The following is a 14,628-nucleotide window of genomic DNA, read 5'->3' on the forward strand; positions in this document are numbered from 1 at the left end:
TCCCTTCTGCCACTGCCTCCTCTGAAGAGTAAACAAACAAACAGGTTTCATATATATATATATATATATATATATATATATATATATATATATATATATATATATATATATATATATCTTTCTGACTCGCATCAGGATCGAACGCAGGTTAGTCAATTGAAAGGCATGGGCGCTGCCCACTAGGCCACACAAGTCCAACTTCTTTTGGACTTGTGTGGCCTAGTGGGTAGCGCCCTTGCCTTTCAATTGAAAGACCTGGGTTCGATCCTGATGTGAGTCAGAAATTTATTTCTGTTCCACAAGTGATTGTGTGTTGATTATTTCTCTCTCTCTCTCTCTCTCTCTCTCTCTCTCTCTCTCTCTCTCTCTCTCTCTCTCTCTCTCTCTATATATATATATATATATATATATATATATATATATATATATATATATATATATATATAGTGCGTGTGTGTATGCGTGCATATATACTGTACATACATACACACATATACATACACACACACACACACATCTCCACCCACAAGCTCTCTCTCGACAACAGTCACCAATTTGGCAGCAGCGCCCCAAGCAGTGGCCCTGTTTCAGGTCGTTCGTCTACAAATAGTTTTCTGTAGTGGGACGGAGAAAGAACCATGAGAACCTGTGTGTGTGTGAATCGAGAGCGACAACCACAACAGCAGCTGCGGCACAGCACACTACCCAGTGACACAGCATCCCATCTCTCTCTTTCTCTCTTTGCTTGAAAGAGTTTATATTTAGCCTGACCGTAGTCACCTATCTACCTACCAGCCTGCCAGCCTGCATGGTGATTGGGATAAAACCGAATCGGTAACAAATACAGCAAAAATACAAAAAAAAAAAAAAATACAAAAAAAGCGCGGGTTGACAGGCCATGCGTTTCGACGCTGGGAAACCGATTTTCAATATGTAGGGTTTTGTAGCTAACGTTGCGATCTTAGTATAAACAAGGACAATAACTACTTGTTAATGACTTATTTTTGTTTATATATATATTATTTTTTAAATTTATTTTAATTTTGTTGTAGGTGAGCTCTTTTACTTATAGTTTTATCTGTTTATTTATTGATTTGTTAATTTATTTTTATTTTATGATAACTGGTCTGTTCTTTCTGTATTTCCTATATATTATAGTATCTCCTGGTGCTTCTTTCAAATGAACACCATATTCTTTGGAAACTTGAATTTCAAGTCAGTGGCCCCTCTGGGCTTATTCCATATGAATAAGGTTCATCTTCATAATAATAATAATAATAATAATAATAATAATAATAATAATCAGGTGGAACAAAAACACTGCCTTACGTCACGCCAGCCCATCTCGCTGTTGGAAAGCGTTTCTCTATAAATAGGTTTCCGTAGTCAGCTCTGTGGCAACAAAAGCAACAACAACAACAACAACAACAACAACAACAACAACAGTAACAAACAACAACAACAACGGGTTAAGGCAGAGCAAACGAAACGAGCGTTGGCGAAGGCCATTAAGGCCTTTGGCAAGTTAAGGAAATTAAAGCCTTCCGTCTTATTCGACCTTGAAGTTAGTGGTCTTTCAGCTGACGGCAGGTAGAACTCTCTCTCTCTCTCTCTCTCTCTCTCTCTCTCTCTCTCTCTCTCTCTCTCTCTCTGATATTTCGTATGCTATATTTACATCTCTGCTTTAATAATTTTTGGTGGCTCGATCTTGTCTGATTCTCTCTCTCTCTCTCTCTCTCTCTCTCTCTCTCTCTCTCTCTCTCTCTCTCTCTCTCTCTCTCTCTCTCTATTCACGTGACATTTAGTATTTTTATTCACATCGTTCTGCTTTAATATTTTTTCTGTTGAATCGTTCTTGTTTAGACTCTCTCTCTCTCTCTCTCTCTCTCTCTCTCTCTCTCTCTCTCTCTCTCTCTCTCTCTCTGTCCATTAGTATATTGTATTTACATCTCTGCTTTATTATTTTCTGTTGACCAATCCTTACTTGGGATCTCTCTCTCTCTCTCTCTCTCTCTCTCTCTCTCTCTCTCTCTCTCTCTCTCTCTCTCTCTATCCATTAGTATGTTGTATTTACATCTCTGCTTTAATATTTTTGTTGACTAATTCTCTCTCTCTCTCTCTCTCTCTCTCTCTCTCTCTCTCTCTCTCTCTCTCTCTCTCTCTCTCTCTCTCTCTCTCTCTCTCTGACATTTAGGTTTAAGTAGGTCAATCGATTTTTGGAGCTTTGTGTATTTTGATGTATTTTGTTGGCTTTTACACGACAAAACTTCAGCTGAAAACCTCAAATTTCTCTCTCTCTCTCTCTCTCTCTCTCTCTCTCTCTCTCTCTCTCTCTCTCTCTCTCTCTCTCTCTCTCTCTCTCTCTCTCACACGTGACCTTTGGACTTCAGAGGTCAGTATATCGCGCTGTCTCTGTTTGTTGTATAATATGAGGTTTTCTTTAGATCGGAAAGGAAGCCTTGTTTATGAATTTTTCTATTTTGTATAATCATTTCTTTGCTTGTTAAGTTAATTCTGAAAATATGCATGAAGGTCAGAACGTGGTTTAAATGTATATGGTTTCATTCTATCCATATTTATTTTGAAGTTTTATTTGTATGCTACTTTCTGATAAGATTGTCTTCCCCCCCCCCCTAAAGTTTCTGATATATTGAAATCCTATTCAGTTGCCATTTCCTCAGGAGGACAATTTTGGATTTTTCCTTGAGAACATGAACATATTCCGATTAATAATTGTAACTATTAATTATTAATCGGAGTGTGATCCTGACCAGTAATTATTAATCCGAATGTGTTCTTGTTCTCAAGGAACAATCCAAAAAATGTAATTTACTGAGCAGGCTACAACAGAACAGAATTTCAGTATATTAAAAACACACCTTACCAAAAGTGTAACTTACTGAGCAGGCTACAACAGAACAGAATTTCAGTATATTAAAAACACACCTTAGAATTCAGCAACTTACTGGATATTTTATACAGTGCAAGGAACCGATAACGCACTGATTATACATTTACAACGGATGTGGTATAGATAGGAGCGGTATCGCAGAAATAAATTTACAACGGACGTGGTAGATAGGAGCGGCATCGCAGAAATAAGTGGCTTTTTCAAGATTATTTTCACCCTCTGTCAAGTGTAGTAAAACGCAGAGCCTTCATTTACTGATTCCTTTGTAAAGGGAGGACGTTTTTACATGTCGGAGGGCAGAATGGGACGGGACACGTAATGAAATTTCTCTTTGGTGTAGTTCTGCAGTTTTGCTGCAGTCATATCAATGTCAAATCTTAGGATATTTCATCTTTTGTCTGGCAACCTGTGACAGCTGTTGAATATAAAGGAAAATATGCATTCATCCTCTGCATTAAACTAGTACTTATTGTTCTTTACTTCTCATCTTTTTTAGTTTTCTTTAAAAGAAAACTATTGTGCCGGCTTTGTCCGTCCGTCCGCACTTTTTCTGTCCGCCCTCAGATCTTAAAAACCAATTATAGAGAGCTGCAAATTGGTATGTTGATCATCCACCCTCCAGTCATCAAACGTACCAGATTGCAGCCCTCTAGCCTCAGTAGTGTTGATTTTATATAACGTTACAATTAGCCATAATCGTACGTCTGGCAACGATGTAGGACAGGCCACCACTCGGGCGTGGTTAAGTTTCATGGGCTGCGGCTCATACAGCATTGTACCGAGACCACCGAAAGATAGATCTAAATTTGGTGGCCTTGATTAGACGCTGTACAGAAAACTCGATTTTTGTTAGCTTGTTTTTACTTGCTTTACTTGTTACATCTTGGTGGGATTAACACAGTACGAACAAAGAGAAGAAGGGTGTTGAACGTACTCACATGTCCGTCACGTACCCCTTTAAATTAATCGAATTAGATTCAGTTCCAGATATTATGACATTATGTTTCCCGGAAATTCATCCACGATAAACATTGTCATCACTTTCAGAAGTAGGTTAGAAGTGAGACTTTCGTCCAGTAATATAAATCTATAGTGGCCCCGAGTTCTTAATCAGAGTTTTATATTGGATGAATGTTTTCGTTGTTGATTATATATCAGTAACCTTCCCTGTGGGGTTTCTTCTTCGTTTTCCTCCTCCTCCTCCTCCTCCTCCTCCTCCTCCTCCTCCTCCTTCGGCTTGATCAGTAACGGCACCTACAAGGTCAGTATATATTTGCCTCCTCCCACACAGAACAGCGCGTTACGTGGGCAGTGTTAAATGATGTAATGCGTCTTTTTATGTGAGAGAGAGAGAGAGAGAGAGAGAGAGAGAGAGTTTTATAGGTGATTCGAATTCGTTCTCTGTTGTTTTTACTCTGACGTCATGCACGAAGTGGCATTAGTTCAGTCTTTGTTGCAAGTTTTCAGTTCTTTCAAAATAACACATTCTGAGGAATATCACATCTGTTGCATGCAGGTGTCGGGGGTATTTAATGATTGTTTCGAAAGGAATGTGCATCAGTATCAGACTCGCCACTGAACGGAGTTTTAAAATTCCTGTGTCGTGCATGTCATGTTTATTCTCTCTCTGTGGGTTTCTCCTCTGTTCTTATCCTTACTTAAGCGACGGGGCAACATAGCCAGGCAACATAGGCAATACCATCTGTCTTTCATATTAATGTTTACTCGTGTGATAATAGAATTCTGGAGCCAAAAAAATGCACCGTGAATTTAAAAGACTGTGAATTGTAGGTTGGGGTTAATGGTGGAACAAGAGTCCGTACTTCACCAGCCAGATTTTGAATATTCATCAATGTTATTCTCTGTATTTTCTAATCTCGGCGACCTCGGGTTAATGCGATTTCGCTCAGACACACACACACACACACACACCTGCCTAAAACATATTCTGGCCTGCTTTGTGCCTCTCGTAATGATGATATTGCCCAACAGCCATAAATCTCTCTCTCTCTCTCTCTCTCTCTCTCTCTCTCTCTCTCTCTCTCTCTCTCTCTCTCTCTCTCTCTCTCTCTCTCTCTCATGGTTTCAGTAGTCTAATGACCTTGTGAAACCTGTCACTTCTGACATTAATACGCGATACTTAATAAGCTTATGTTATGGGATTTCATTGTTTACGTAAGACTCGCTGAGATACGCTAGTGATGCTTCTCTCTCTCTCTCTCTCTCTCTCTCTCTCTCTCTCTCTCTCTCTCTCTCTCTCTCTCGTCCAGCTGCAGTGATAGCGCAGGATATCAAGGCCATGGGGAGGGGAGGACCTTTGTCAAAGGACAGAATGCCTGTAAACACTACTTGCAAGTAGTTATTTATTGCACGTGAGTTTTGTCGCGATTGCCGTTTGGGGACTTCCGACCTAGTCCCCGTCTCCGGAGACAAAGAGAGAGAGAGAGAGAGAGAGAGAGAGAGAGAGAGAGAGAGAGAGAGAGAGAGGAGAACTCCTGGTGGGGATCGTATTTTCACCTCTCGTGAGAACGCCCATTCTGGCTAAATTCACGTCTTTTCCCCGACTGTGTATTTTTAGTAATGTCACCTTCCGATTTGGGGAAGTTGATTTCTCTTTTTCAAACAGATTGCTTAAATTCATTTTTGAATAAATTGGTTGTATTCATCAGGCTAGAATTGTTGTTGGTGGGTAGAAGTTTTTTCATTATTCTGATCGTTTTTATCCAGAGATAATAAGAACTAATGTTTTTTTACGTGGGATCCAAGTCTTAGCAAAAAAAATTGTACTCTGTTGTCTGTAATTTTTGTTTGTTAAGAAAAAACTTTTAAGGTAGGAAAAAAAAATTTAAACAAAGCAAGAAAACGGAACTGTTCTCACTATTCTCTTTCTGATGTTTCGATATTAGTCCGATGCTAATATATATATATGTGTATATATGTATATGTGTATATATATATATATATATATATATATATATATATATATATATATATATATATATATATATTATATATGTATATATATATATATTATCACACTGATATCGAAACGTATGTATGTATGTATGTACACACACACACACACAATGCGTAGCTGTGCTTATACGTCAACACATACCCATAAATGTTTTCACCAGCTTTTTTTTCTTGAGGAACAATGGTGAAGTTGCCCTGCAATAAGGCAAAGTCCTTGAGGCGTTGCCTTCGTCAGAGGTTTAGCTTGCGTCATCGTCCTGACGTGCGTCATGGCTCGGAGTTACTTAACATTTTTTGTTATTATTATTATTATATTAGCGTTGCTGCGTGTGCGTGAGATCTATATACTTAGTATATAGTCTATATTGTGTCAAAACATTATGACAGGTTGAAGCATCAACATTTTGCAACTGGATATTGTAACTAAATCGGTGTCTGAGGTTTTAGGGTATGCTGCCTTGTTCCAATACATGCCATAATCCGAGAGACCTGTCAGAATAACGATATAGAATGCGCAATGCTCTACGTTCGCCATTCAGCCTACAAAATGTTGTCTTGTAATTAGTCATATATGTAGTATTTTCTTTGACACTTTGGTTGACGTCTTGATTCTATGTGTATTCGCGCTCACGTGTGTGTGTGTGTGTGTGTGTGTGTGTGTGTGTGTGTGTGTGTGTGTGTGTAGGCCTATGTGTGGGGACTATTTACTTGATGCCTTCCGTAAGCCATGCAAAGTACTGTATGTAAATTTTCTTATCTCATTATTAAAATGGGTCTATTAGGTTATAGAAACACCGAATGAAAACTAAAATTTACACTCCGAGTTTTTTTTTTAATCAACGAATGTCGGTACAAATGTTTCTAAGGGATATCCTTATCCGGCATTTTTTTCCTTCGCCAAGCCTTCAAATGATGGATCAGTCATTGAAGGATTAGTTCACAACTCTTAAAGGAAGAGTTCAGATCGCACGATAAGGTATATTGCAATGGCGGTTGCATTAGGCCAAAGTTGGTCTAGTAAAAACAACCTTTGATCTTCCCTTTGGTGGACTAACAACAGCCTTTGGTCTTCCAGAAAAAATGCTGGCCAACCTCACTTCACTGATATGGGGAAGCAACGAGAATACGCCGCCAACGCCAGCAACACACTCCACCACAAAGAACGACGCCACGGAGAAGACCGCCTCCGAGGATGCCCTTCTCGATACCCTAGGCGCCCACAACATCAGGGCATCCACTCCCTCAGATGACGACGATGCTGACTGGGTTCTCGTGGACAGAGCTGGTAATATTTAGTTCTTTCTGTGTTTGATTTAGACTGTGCATGGATTTATATTACTTAATAGCTTTGATTAAGCTTATTGTTAAGACAAATATGATAAGGCCTATAATATATAATAAAGTATTTAGAATAGTCAAGACAAATATAAACTAAGCCTTATACAGAGATATAGAAGTTCATTCTTACTGCTTTGAAATGCAACAGAAGTAATTATGCAAAGTACTTAACGGAAAAGAAAAGCTCTTAGTGATTCTGCCCGAGGCAGCATGCATTGAACTAACCTCCTAGTCAATTTGAGTGGCCTCCCCTTTTCCTCTTGAGAGGGATGCTAGGTAATGAGTGCCTTCCTCTGATTCTGCCTTCGTCTTAGTTAATTGCCTCTCTCTATTTTCTTCTGTGTAACTGAATTATGTTTATGTTTCATTCACATATTTCCTGTACAGATGTTCCCACTGTTTCTTTGTAATTTAAAACTTCATTGCTTGTAACGAAACAGTATTTTTGCTGAATGTGGCTCTCCTTTAAAGTCAGAAATTTCTGTATTAACACACATTCCTTTTCTGATTCAGAACTTCCTTCCTCAGACAGAAAACATGGATTGCAGCATGCGTCTATTTTCTTGTGTATCTTCAGTATTTTTTATAATTTTTCAATCAATGAAATGTTGCTACAGTGTCTTCGTAATGTTGTTGACTTATCCGTATATTTATATTGTAATAAATAATTCTCCCACTCCCTTGGACACAAGTGATATCATCCTTTACTCTCAGTTGTAATATGTGCACCATTTGACTTATATCATGAACTAGACCAGTGTCTCTTCCCTAATATATTTAGATAATTAGTTGTTGATTGTTTTTTCAGGCTCAGAATGGAATATTTATTATATATATATACACTCCCATATAATGTGCAGAAAAATATGACATTGCACTTAAATGCTGATGTGGTGCTTGGAGTTCCATTTATTTTGTACTGTAGCTAACATTTCATTAGTGCTGTATTCTTTTCTCTAGGATAATGATGTGGTGTGGTTTACAAAGTAAGCTGTTGTAGTCCAAAGAAAACTGTTTAAAAAGTGTATTGTTGTCAGGGTATATTTTTAGTAGAATGTTGTAGAGAAAAAGGCCATTTAATGGAAAGTTAGTATATTACGAAGAATAGTGGCTGTGACTTTTGATGGTTACTGTAAGTGTCATTAAATACTGGCCCCTATAACCATGTCTGTTTAATGTTCATTACTGTTCCCATATTTAGGTAACAAGTTTTATTCCTTTGAAATCCTATCTTGGTCTTCTAAGTACTTAATGTATTTTAATTTTTCAAACAGCTGTTGTTGAAATAGTAGTTAATTTAATGCTCTTATTGAATGTCATTTCAAGACTTTATTAAATATAGAGTATTTTCACTGTTTATTAACAGTGTAATGTGATGTAAAAATTACAGCAGAATCTTTCCATTTTTAATATTTTACATTTTGTTGTCACTAGCCATATTTTCAAGTATACTGGCTGAGCACTATTTGCTAATTTGTTTCTTTGAATGTTAAAATAAAATCCAGAGGGACTTATTTGAGCTCTGCAAGTTGAAAGAACACAGAAATACCCTTTTGAGGGAAGGGATACACTTTTTCAACATTATGCGTTGAAACAATATTCCAATAGAAGGGAGGAGTAAGAACGAATGAATTCCATTTAGGTTTGAGAAGTGTTAGGATAGTGTAAATATACAGTTTAATATTGGCAAGCATGTGCACTGCATTCAGGTTTACTTCTGGCTTAGATATATTCTCTTGATATTCTTCGACAAATTTTCAGTCCTTTTGAATATTTACATGTAGTATCTTGTCTTCCATTTCCAGTATCAGTGAAATTGATAACTTCATTCACAATTCTGTTTAACTTCCTTAGCGGGCTCTGTACTTTGTACTTTGTTTTATGTAAAACTAACACATCATTTTCTTTGTGTGTCTATATTGTAGTTCTGGAAGATTTAAAGGCAAAACTCTATGTATTGTGATACTGTTTTCATTGACATGTGACATTGTTTTGTATAATCTTCATGGCTATTAATTACAATGCAGTACTTTGTTATTCTAACCTGAGTGAAGAATTAATGTCAGTAAATTCAGACAAATTTTAAATTACATTGTAGTTACTGTGATTTGAAAGTTGGGTTGCTGTGACATTTGCCTTACAGCATGCTTTTGTAATAGATCTTTGAAATTTACTCTTGATTCCAAGAAGGAGTTTATATGCTTATTAACTTAATGCAACTTCATTATGGTGGGGCAAGATTTTCAAAGTACTGTACGGTAATGATCATATTGGTTAGCATTGGTGAGGTGTGGCGTGGCACTAATGGTGCTGGTGTCCGGCAGAGGTTGACGAGGCGTGCAATTGGGAGGGCCAAGTACCACCACAGTGGATGCCAGAAGCCGCAGCGATGATACCTTCGGTGCCAGTGCCGACTTCGTCTCCTGTGCTCTGCACTGGAGAGACAAGTGACGGAGGACCACAAGAATGGCTAATGACTCCACCGCCTTGCTTCACACGTTCACAGGCAGCTCCTTTAGCGAGCTCACCCTTGGAAAATCTGCTCATAGAGCACCCTAGCATGTCTGTCTATCTGCCACGCCCCACCTACACCAGTGCTGCTACTGCCAGAATATTTCCCAGACGACTGTTGTCTCACTCCTCCCATTCCCGTTCTCCCCCCTCAGTTTCTCCCTCCTCCCTGCCCACTTCTGGTGAACGTGAGGAGTCCCCAATGAGAGAAGAAACAAGCAGCGAGGTTGGTGGGGGGCAGCAGGTAGACATCCCTACTATTGGCAGAACAACGGGTGTTGCCCAACGAACTGCTAACCTTATCCAGGCCATTGATGTGCTTAGGCCAGCCCAGAAGGTGAGAAGAGTTCTGTGCACTACACACTGAGTTGTGCATGAAAGTCATTTTTGTTAGAGATAATGTTAAGCAATTGGAGACCCTCTGTTGCTCATTTCAACCATTTTTAAATTTTGAATTTGATAAAATCTTTTTAGGAACTCATCTGTATTTCTTTGAGGTTGACAGGAGTCATAAATATTTTTTTTACCACCTTGAGTGTTAGACAAACCTCTCCTTAAGTACAGTGAGTACATTTATGTAGATTATATGATGAATATTTAGTATTTACAGGCAAATTTTCACTCCTAGTAAATATGACACTAAAGAAAATGGCAAATTTTCATAGTAGATTACTATTTATTTTTCACCTTAGAAAGCAAATTTGTCATATTTTACAATGTCAGCTAGTGTTAGTTTTGTTTTTGTTGCATTAAAAGTAAATTCTCTTGAAATTATGAATTAGAGAAGAATGAAAATAATTCAAAGGAATATTTCATGCAGTTGTATCATCCCTGTTTTATTTTATACGTATTTTTAGGCCCAGCGTCGAAGGGAGGAGCGTCGGCTTAAGCACAAACACTTGGATCGTACCAACAAGGCACGTGAAGTCGCAAGTGCTGGGAACAAGCGTTCCAAGAGACGTGAAATGCTGACTCCTTCTAAGTTTTCTCGCGCTGTTAACAACCGCAAGTGCTAAATATAAATAGGCTGTGAGCAGGGGTAAATCTTGTTCTTTGAAATAGTTGAAACGTCGCAGATGCATGCCATGTGAAAACATTCGCTTTAGCTATGCAGTTTTCTATACATTCAGCAAAGCAAAAAAAAAAAATAATAATAATCTGTCTGTGGGCAAATTTAATGCTTTAGGAATTTCAATCATAAAATCAGAATAACACAAACAAAAAGTTACATTACTGTAGTGCACTAGATTGTTGGATATAGAGAAAATGTTTGTTGGATGTCAGACTTTTTTTTTGATATGTTTAGGAACAATTTTTACCCCTAACTATAGTAATATATTTTTGTGGCAGCAGCTATCTTCTATTGTCTGACCACATGGTTTTCCATTAAAAATCTGTACCGCATGTTGTCAGTAACATGGAACTATTCAAAGTTTTGGCAATTTCCCCTTTCATATTCTTTGCTCTTATCCCTCATGGTATCTTCAGTTGATGGAGAATCTCTCATTTTAAACAACTCGAGGCTTAATTTTTTTGCAGTTGTCTTACATAGGACAATCAGTAACTTAGGCCTTTTCTTGGTTTAATTTTATTAGTGCACCTGGCTGCACAAGCCAAAATTTCCTGTTTTATTCATCCCTCGATAGAAAAAAATTGTTGTAGCATCTTCATTAATTATGGCCTGTATGAAGTAACTTACACAAATTCTCAAGAGTGGTACATCCACCATGCATGTTTAAGGTCATATGAAAAATATGGATCACCAAATAGTTACGTAAGTTAGAAATTCTGTTTGCTATGTATCTGATTAAAAAGTGAGAAATATAGACTTAAGGAAAAAAATATCTAAAAATGATAAAATGACAAAATGTATATATAAAAATGTCTTTCAAATATGTATGAATGTAGAGCACTTGCTAAAAGACGTATGAATGTCCTGTATTTGTGATTTTGTTTTCTCTGTAGGTTAGTAAAACCCAATAAGAAGGACTTGTTCATGAGCACCAAAGTGCTCTTGCCATTTTTCGAAGTCCTAATGACTACTCGCACTGCCATCACTGGATGTGTAAGGGTAACTCTGAAACTAGACTTAAATATTACATTAGCTGTAAACAACAGCATTGTCTTTTAGCCTAGTTTAAAGGATATAATGTAAATAAAATGAGCCTGCTGGTTTTTTATTATTATTTTGAAAGATCTCATGAGAGTGTAAAATAGGATACTTAGTCCTTAGGTGCTTCTGATGTGTGTGAAAATGTGAAGTAAATGTTATAATACGTGAGCAGATGAATTTTCAGAAACCACACCTTCCATTGTATTTTCAAGTCAGAACTGTATTGTAATGCATTATATATACTGTATTGTTTTTATTATCATGGTGTATATTAAGTACCGAATCAATTCTGTACAAAAGAATGTATGTTGACGATGTACAGGTTATTTAGAGAGCCATTAGCTAGACTTGTGACACGCACATCTCAGGGAGGCTGTAGTGTTCTGTGTCACGTCATAATCCACAAATTGGTCAGTTATATATCTGGAAAGGTCTAAGAATGTTAGATTTCATAAGTCACTAACACCACCATTCCACTCTCGAGCAGATTATGCCAAAGCCACAGCACAGACTGTGCTCTCATATCACCACCACTTTGGTTTTTGTCCTCTTGTTTTGAAAACCTGCTCAGTAACTAAGAAGGAAATTGATGCAGATGACCGTATCAGATTTACTCCATTATGAGGTGGAAGTTTTGTGTTGCTGTGTTATAATTTTCCTACCACATGGCTCACAAAAAAAAGTAATGGAAAAGTATTTGTTTTATATGTAAGGCACAAACTGTTAATTGACTTCATTTGTATTTAGTGTAATTTAGAATCAATTTTATCATAATTGTTTTGATGTAGGAGTAAAAGAATGGATTTTAGAATATGTAAATACTGTATAGTTTTTCAGTCATTGTAAATTCCTTTTATTTATTTTTGTTTTAGATCAAAATGCAGTTTCCATCTATTGTAAACTTTCACTTTAAAGGATTATGCATAGTGTTTAAAATAAAATGTGATTTTTTCTCATATAGTTTTCCTTTCTCCAAGAAACTGAATAAACTTTTGGTTTTTTTTATAATACATAAGCTGCTTTTTTTTAAATTCGATCCATCATTCCTATCTAGCCTACATTTGTAGTCTTAGAATATTCAAATAATGCAGCATCTTGTTAAACAAGAAAGAGCCATAGTATGCAGTTACTGACTCAATTCTCATCTAGTGAGGAACAGTGAGAACTTAGCAAATCAGGGCATGGGAATGGTAATTTTATTTTTTTGGAATCCCAAAACCATCATTCAATTCCAGCCTGAATTACAAGGGGGGAAGGTGAGCTACCAAAATGCCCCAGGCTGCTTAGCTACCTTTTAAACAAGAATAGGTTAAGGACCCTAGATACCCATCTTTTCCAGCAGGAGAGCCTGTTGGGTGAAAAAGGGCTCCTGCAAAATGTTAAGCATGCAGATGGATAACAAACCCATATATAAATATAAGCATACCTTAGATAAAGAGATGTCGTAACAGGTGGCCCATACTACTACATCTTCTAGGATTTAGCTATAAAAGGGAAAGAAAAGGCTTCAGAGGAAGAGGATGAACAATTCCTTAACCCCTTTCCATAAAGAATCTGCTCAGCTGGTGCTACCACTCGTAAGGAAATGAAGGCATCCGTTAATGACTGAAGGCAAAAGTTGGTGGACATTTATAGGTTCATGCATTTACAAAGGGCTGAGTCCCTCCCAGATGTCTGAGATGTCGAAAGGGCTGTACTTTAATGAACCAAAACTATTTTGTCACGTCACCCCAGATGAAAAGTTGTAGGTTCTAAGAATCACCTGTCAGAAAAGATTGTTTTCCTGGAGACCATTGGAATACTTATTTTTTGTGTTCATTACCTTCCAGGTAGGACATTAGTTAGCTAGATTCTCCTTTTGAGATGTGATTATCAGGAGAAACCCTGTCTTTGTAGTCAAAGCTTTAATGGAAGTTTCCTGCAAATGTTTGTAAGGCACCTTCATGTTTTCCTAATTGGGAGTCTTGATGGATCTTTGGGTCACCTTTCAATTGTTAAATTGTTCAATTGTTAGGATCAGCTGAGCCACCTGCATCCAACCCATACAGCTCAAAAACTTGCGTAAAAGCTGCTCTGGTCCCCTGCCTTGTGTAAACCAACAGTTTTTTTTTTTGGTATCTAAGGAAGTGGAGGAAGTCTGCTAATTGAGGAACAGAAGTGCTGATTAGAGTGTTTTCCTCTGACACCAATTTCAACATTGTTTCCACTTCACCTGGTCAAGGCCGGTATTCGGGTTTCACAAGATTTTGTGATGACCTCCACTTTGCGGAAAAGCCTTTACCTATATGACATTAAGATGGAAAACCATCATGCACGCAGGTAAGTAATATCTGTATTTCTATAAAACCTGTGGAAATGTGGTTGGCAAAGTTACTTTCCTCTACAAAGGAAAGCTCCCAGGGTCTTTTACTAGGAGAGCAAGAATATCAGGATATCTTTCTTGCTGTAACCAGAAATGTGCCATCAATGTCCTTCTCAGGCTCCAGAATCTTGTTGATCACATGTCAGATGAGACTGAAGGGGGTTGGAGGGATTGTTCTAAGATTGCATTAACACGTCCCCTTTCTATGTTGTGTTTTCTAGTTAGGCAGAGCAGTACAATACACCACTAATTTAGCGTTGAGGTTCATTGCACAGAGATCTGTCAGTCATTCCCAGTGGCTCATAAAAACCTTGTACATCCCTAGATGAAAGCACTGTCGATTTCTGCTGAGCTCATCTGCTATTAGGTTGTGTCTTCAGGGCACAAAACTTGGCACTATTTGATGTTATTATCCTC

General features: G+C 37.6%; 1 protein-coding gene across 6 annotated transcripts in view; it reads left to right on the forward strand.

Annotated features, from left to right (window-relative positions):
- TP53INP (Tumor protein p53 inducible nuclear protein) overlaps nt 1-12,803 on the forward strand; it is a 158,350-nt gene extending 145,547 nt beyond the window's left edge. For all 6 annotated transcript variants that reach the window (XM_067130963.1, XM_067130961.1, XM_067130962.1 and 3 more), the window contains 3 exons: nt 6,963-7,172; nt 9,550-10,073; nt 10,594-12,803. In XM_067130963.1, the coding sequence (XP_066987064.1) occupies nt 6,963-7,172; nt 9,550-10,073; nt 10,594-10,752 (893 nt within the window). In that variant the 3' untranslated portion in view covers nt 10,753-12,803. The remainder of the gene's footprint in view (nt 1-6,962; nt 7,173-9,549; nt 10,074-10,593) is intronic.
- Nucleotides 12,804-14,628: the final 1,825 nt, after the last annotated feature.

The sequence above is a fragment of the Macrobrachium rosenbergii genome, chromosome 29 (assembly GCF_040412425.1).
Source record: "Macrobrachium rosenbergii isolate ZJJX-2024 chromosome 29, ASM4041242v1, whole genome shotgun sequence".
NCBI classification, from domain to species: domain Eukaryota; kingdom Metazoa; phylum Arthropoda; class Malacostraca; order Decapoda; family Palaemonidae; genus Macrobrachium; species Macrobrachium rosenbergii.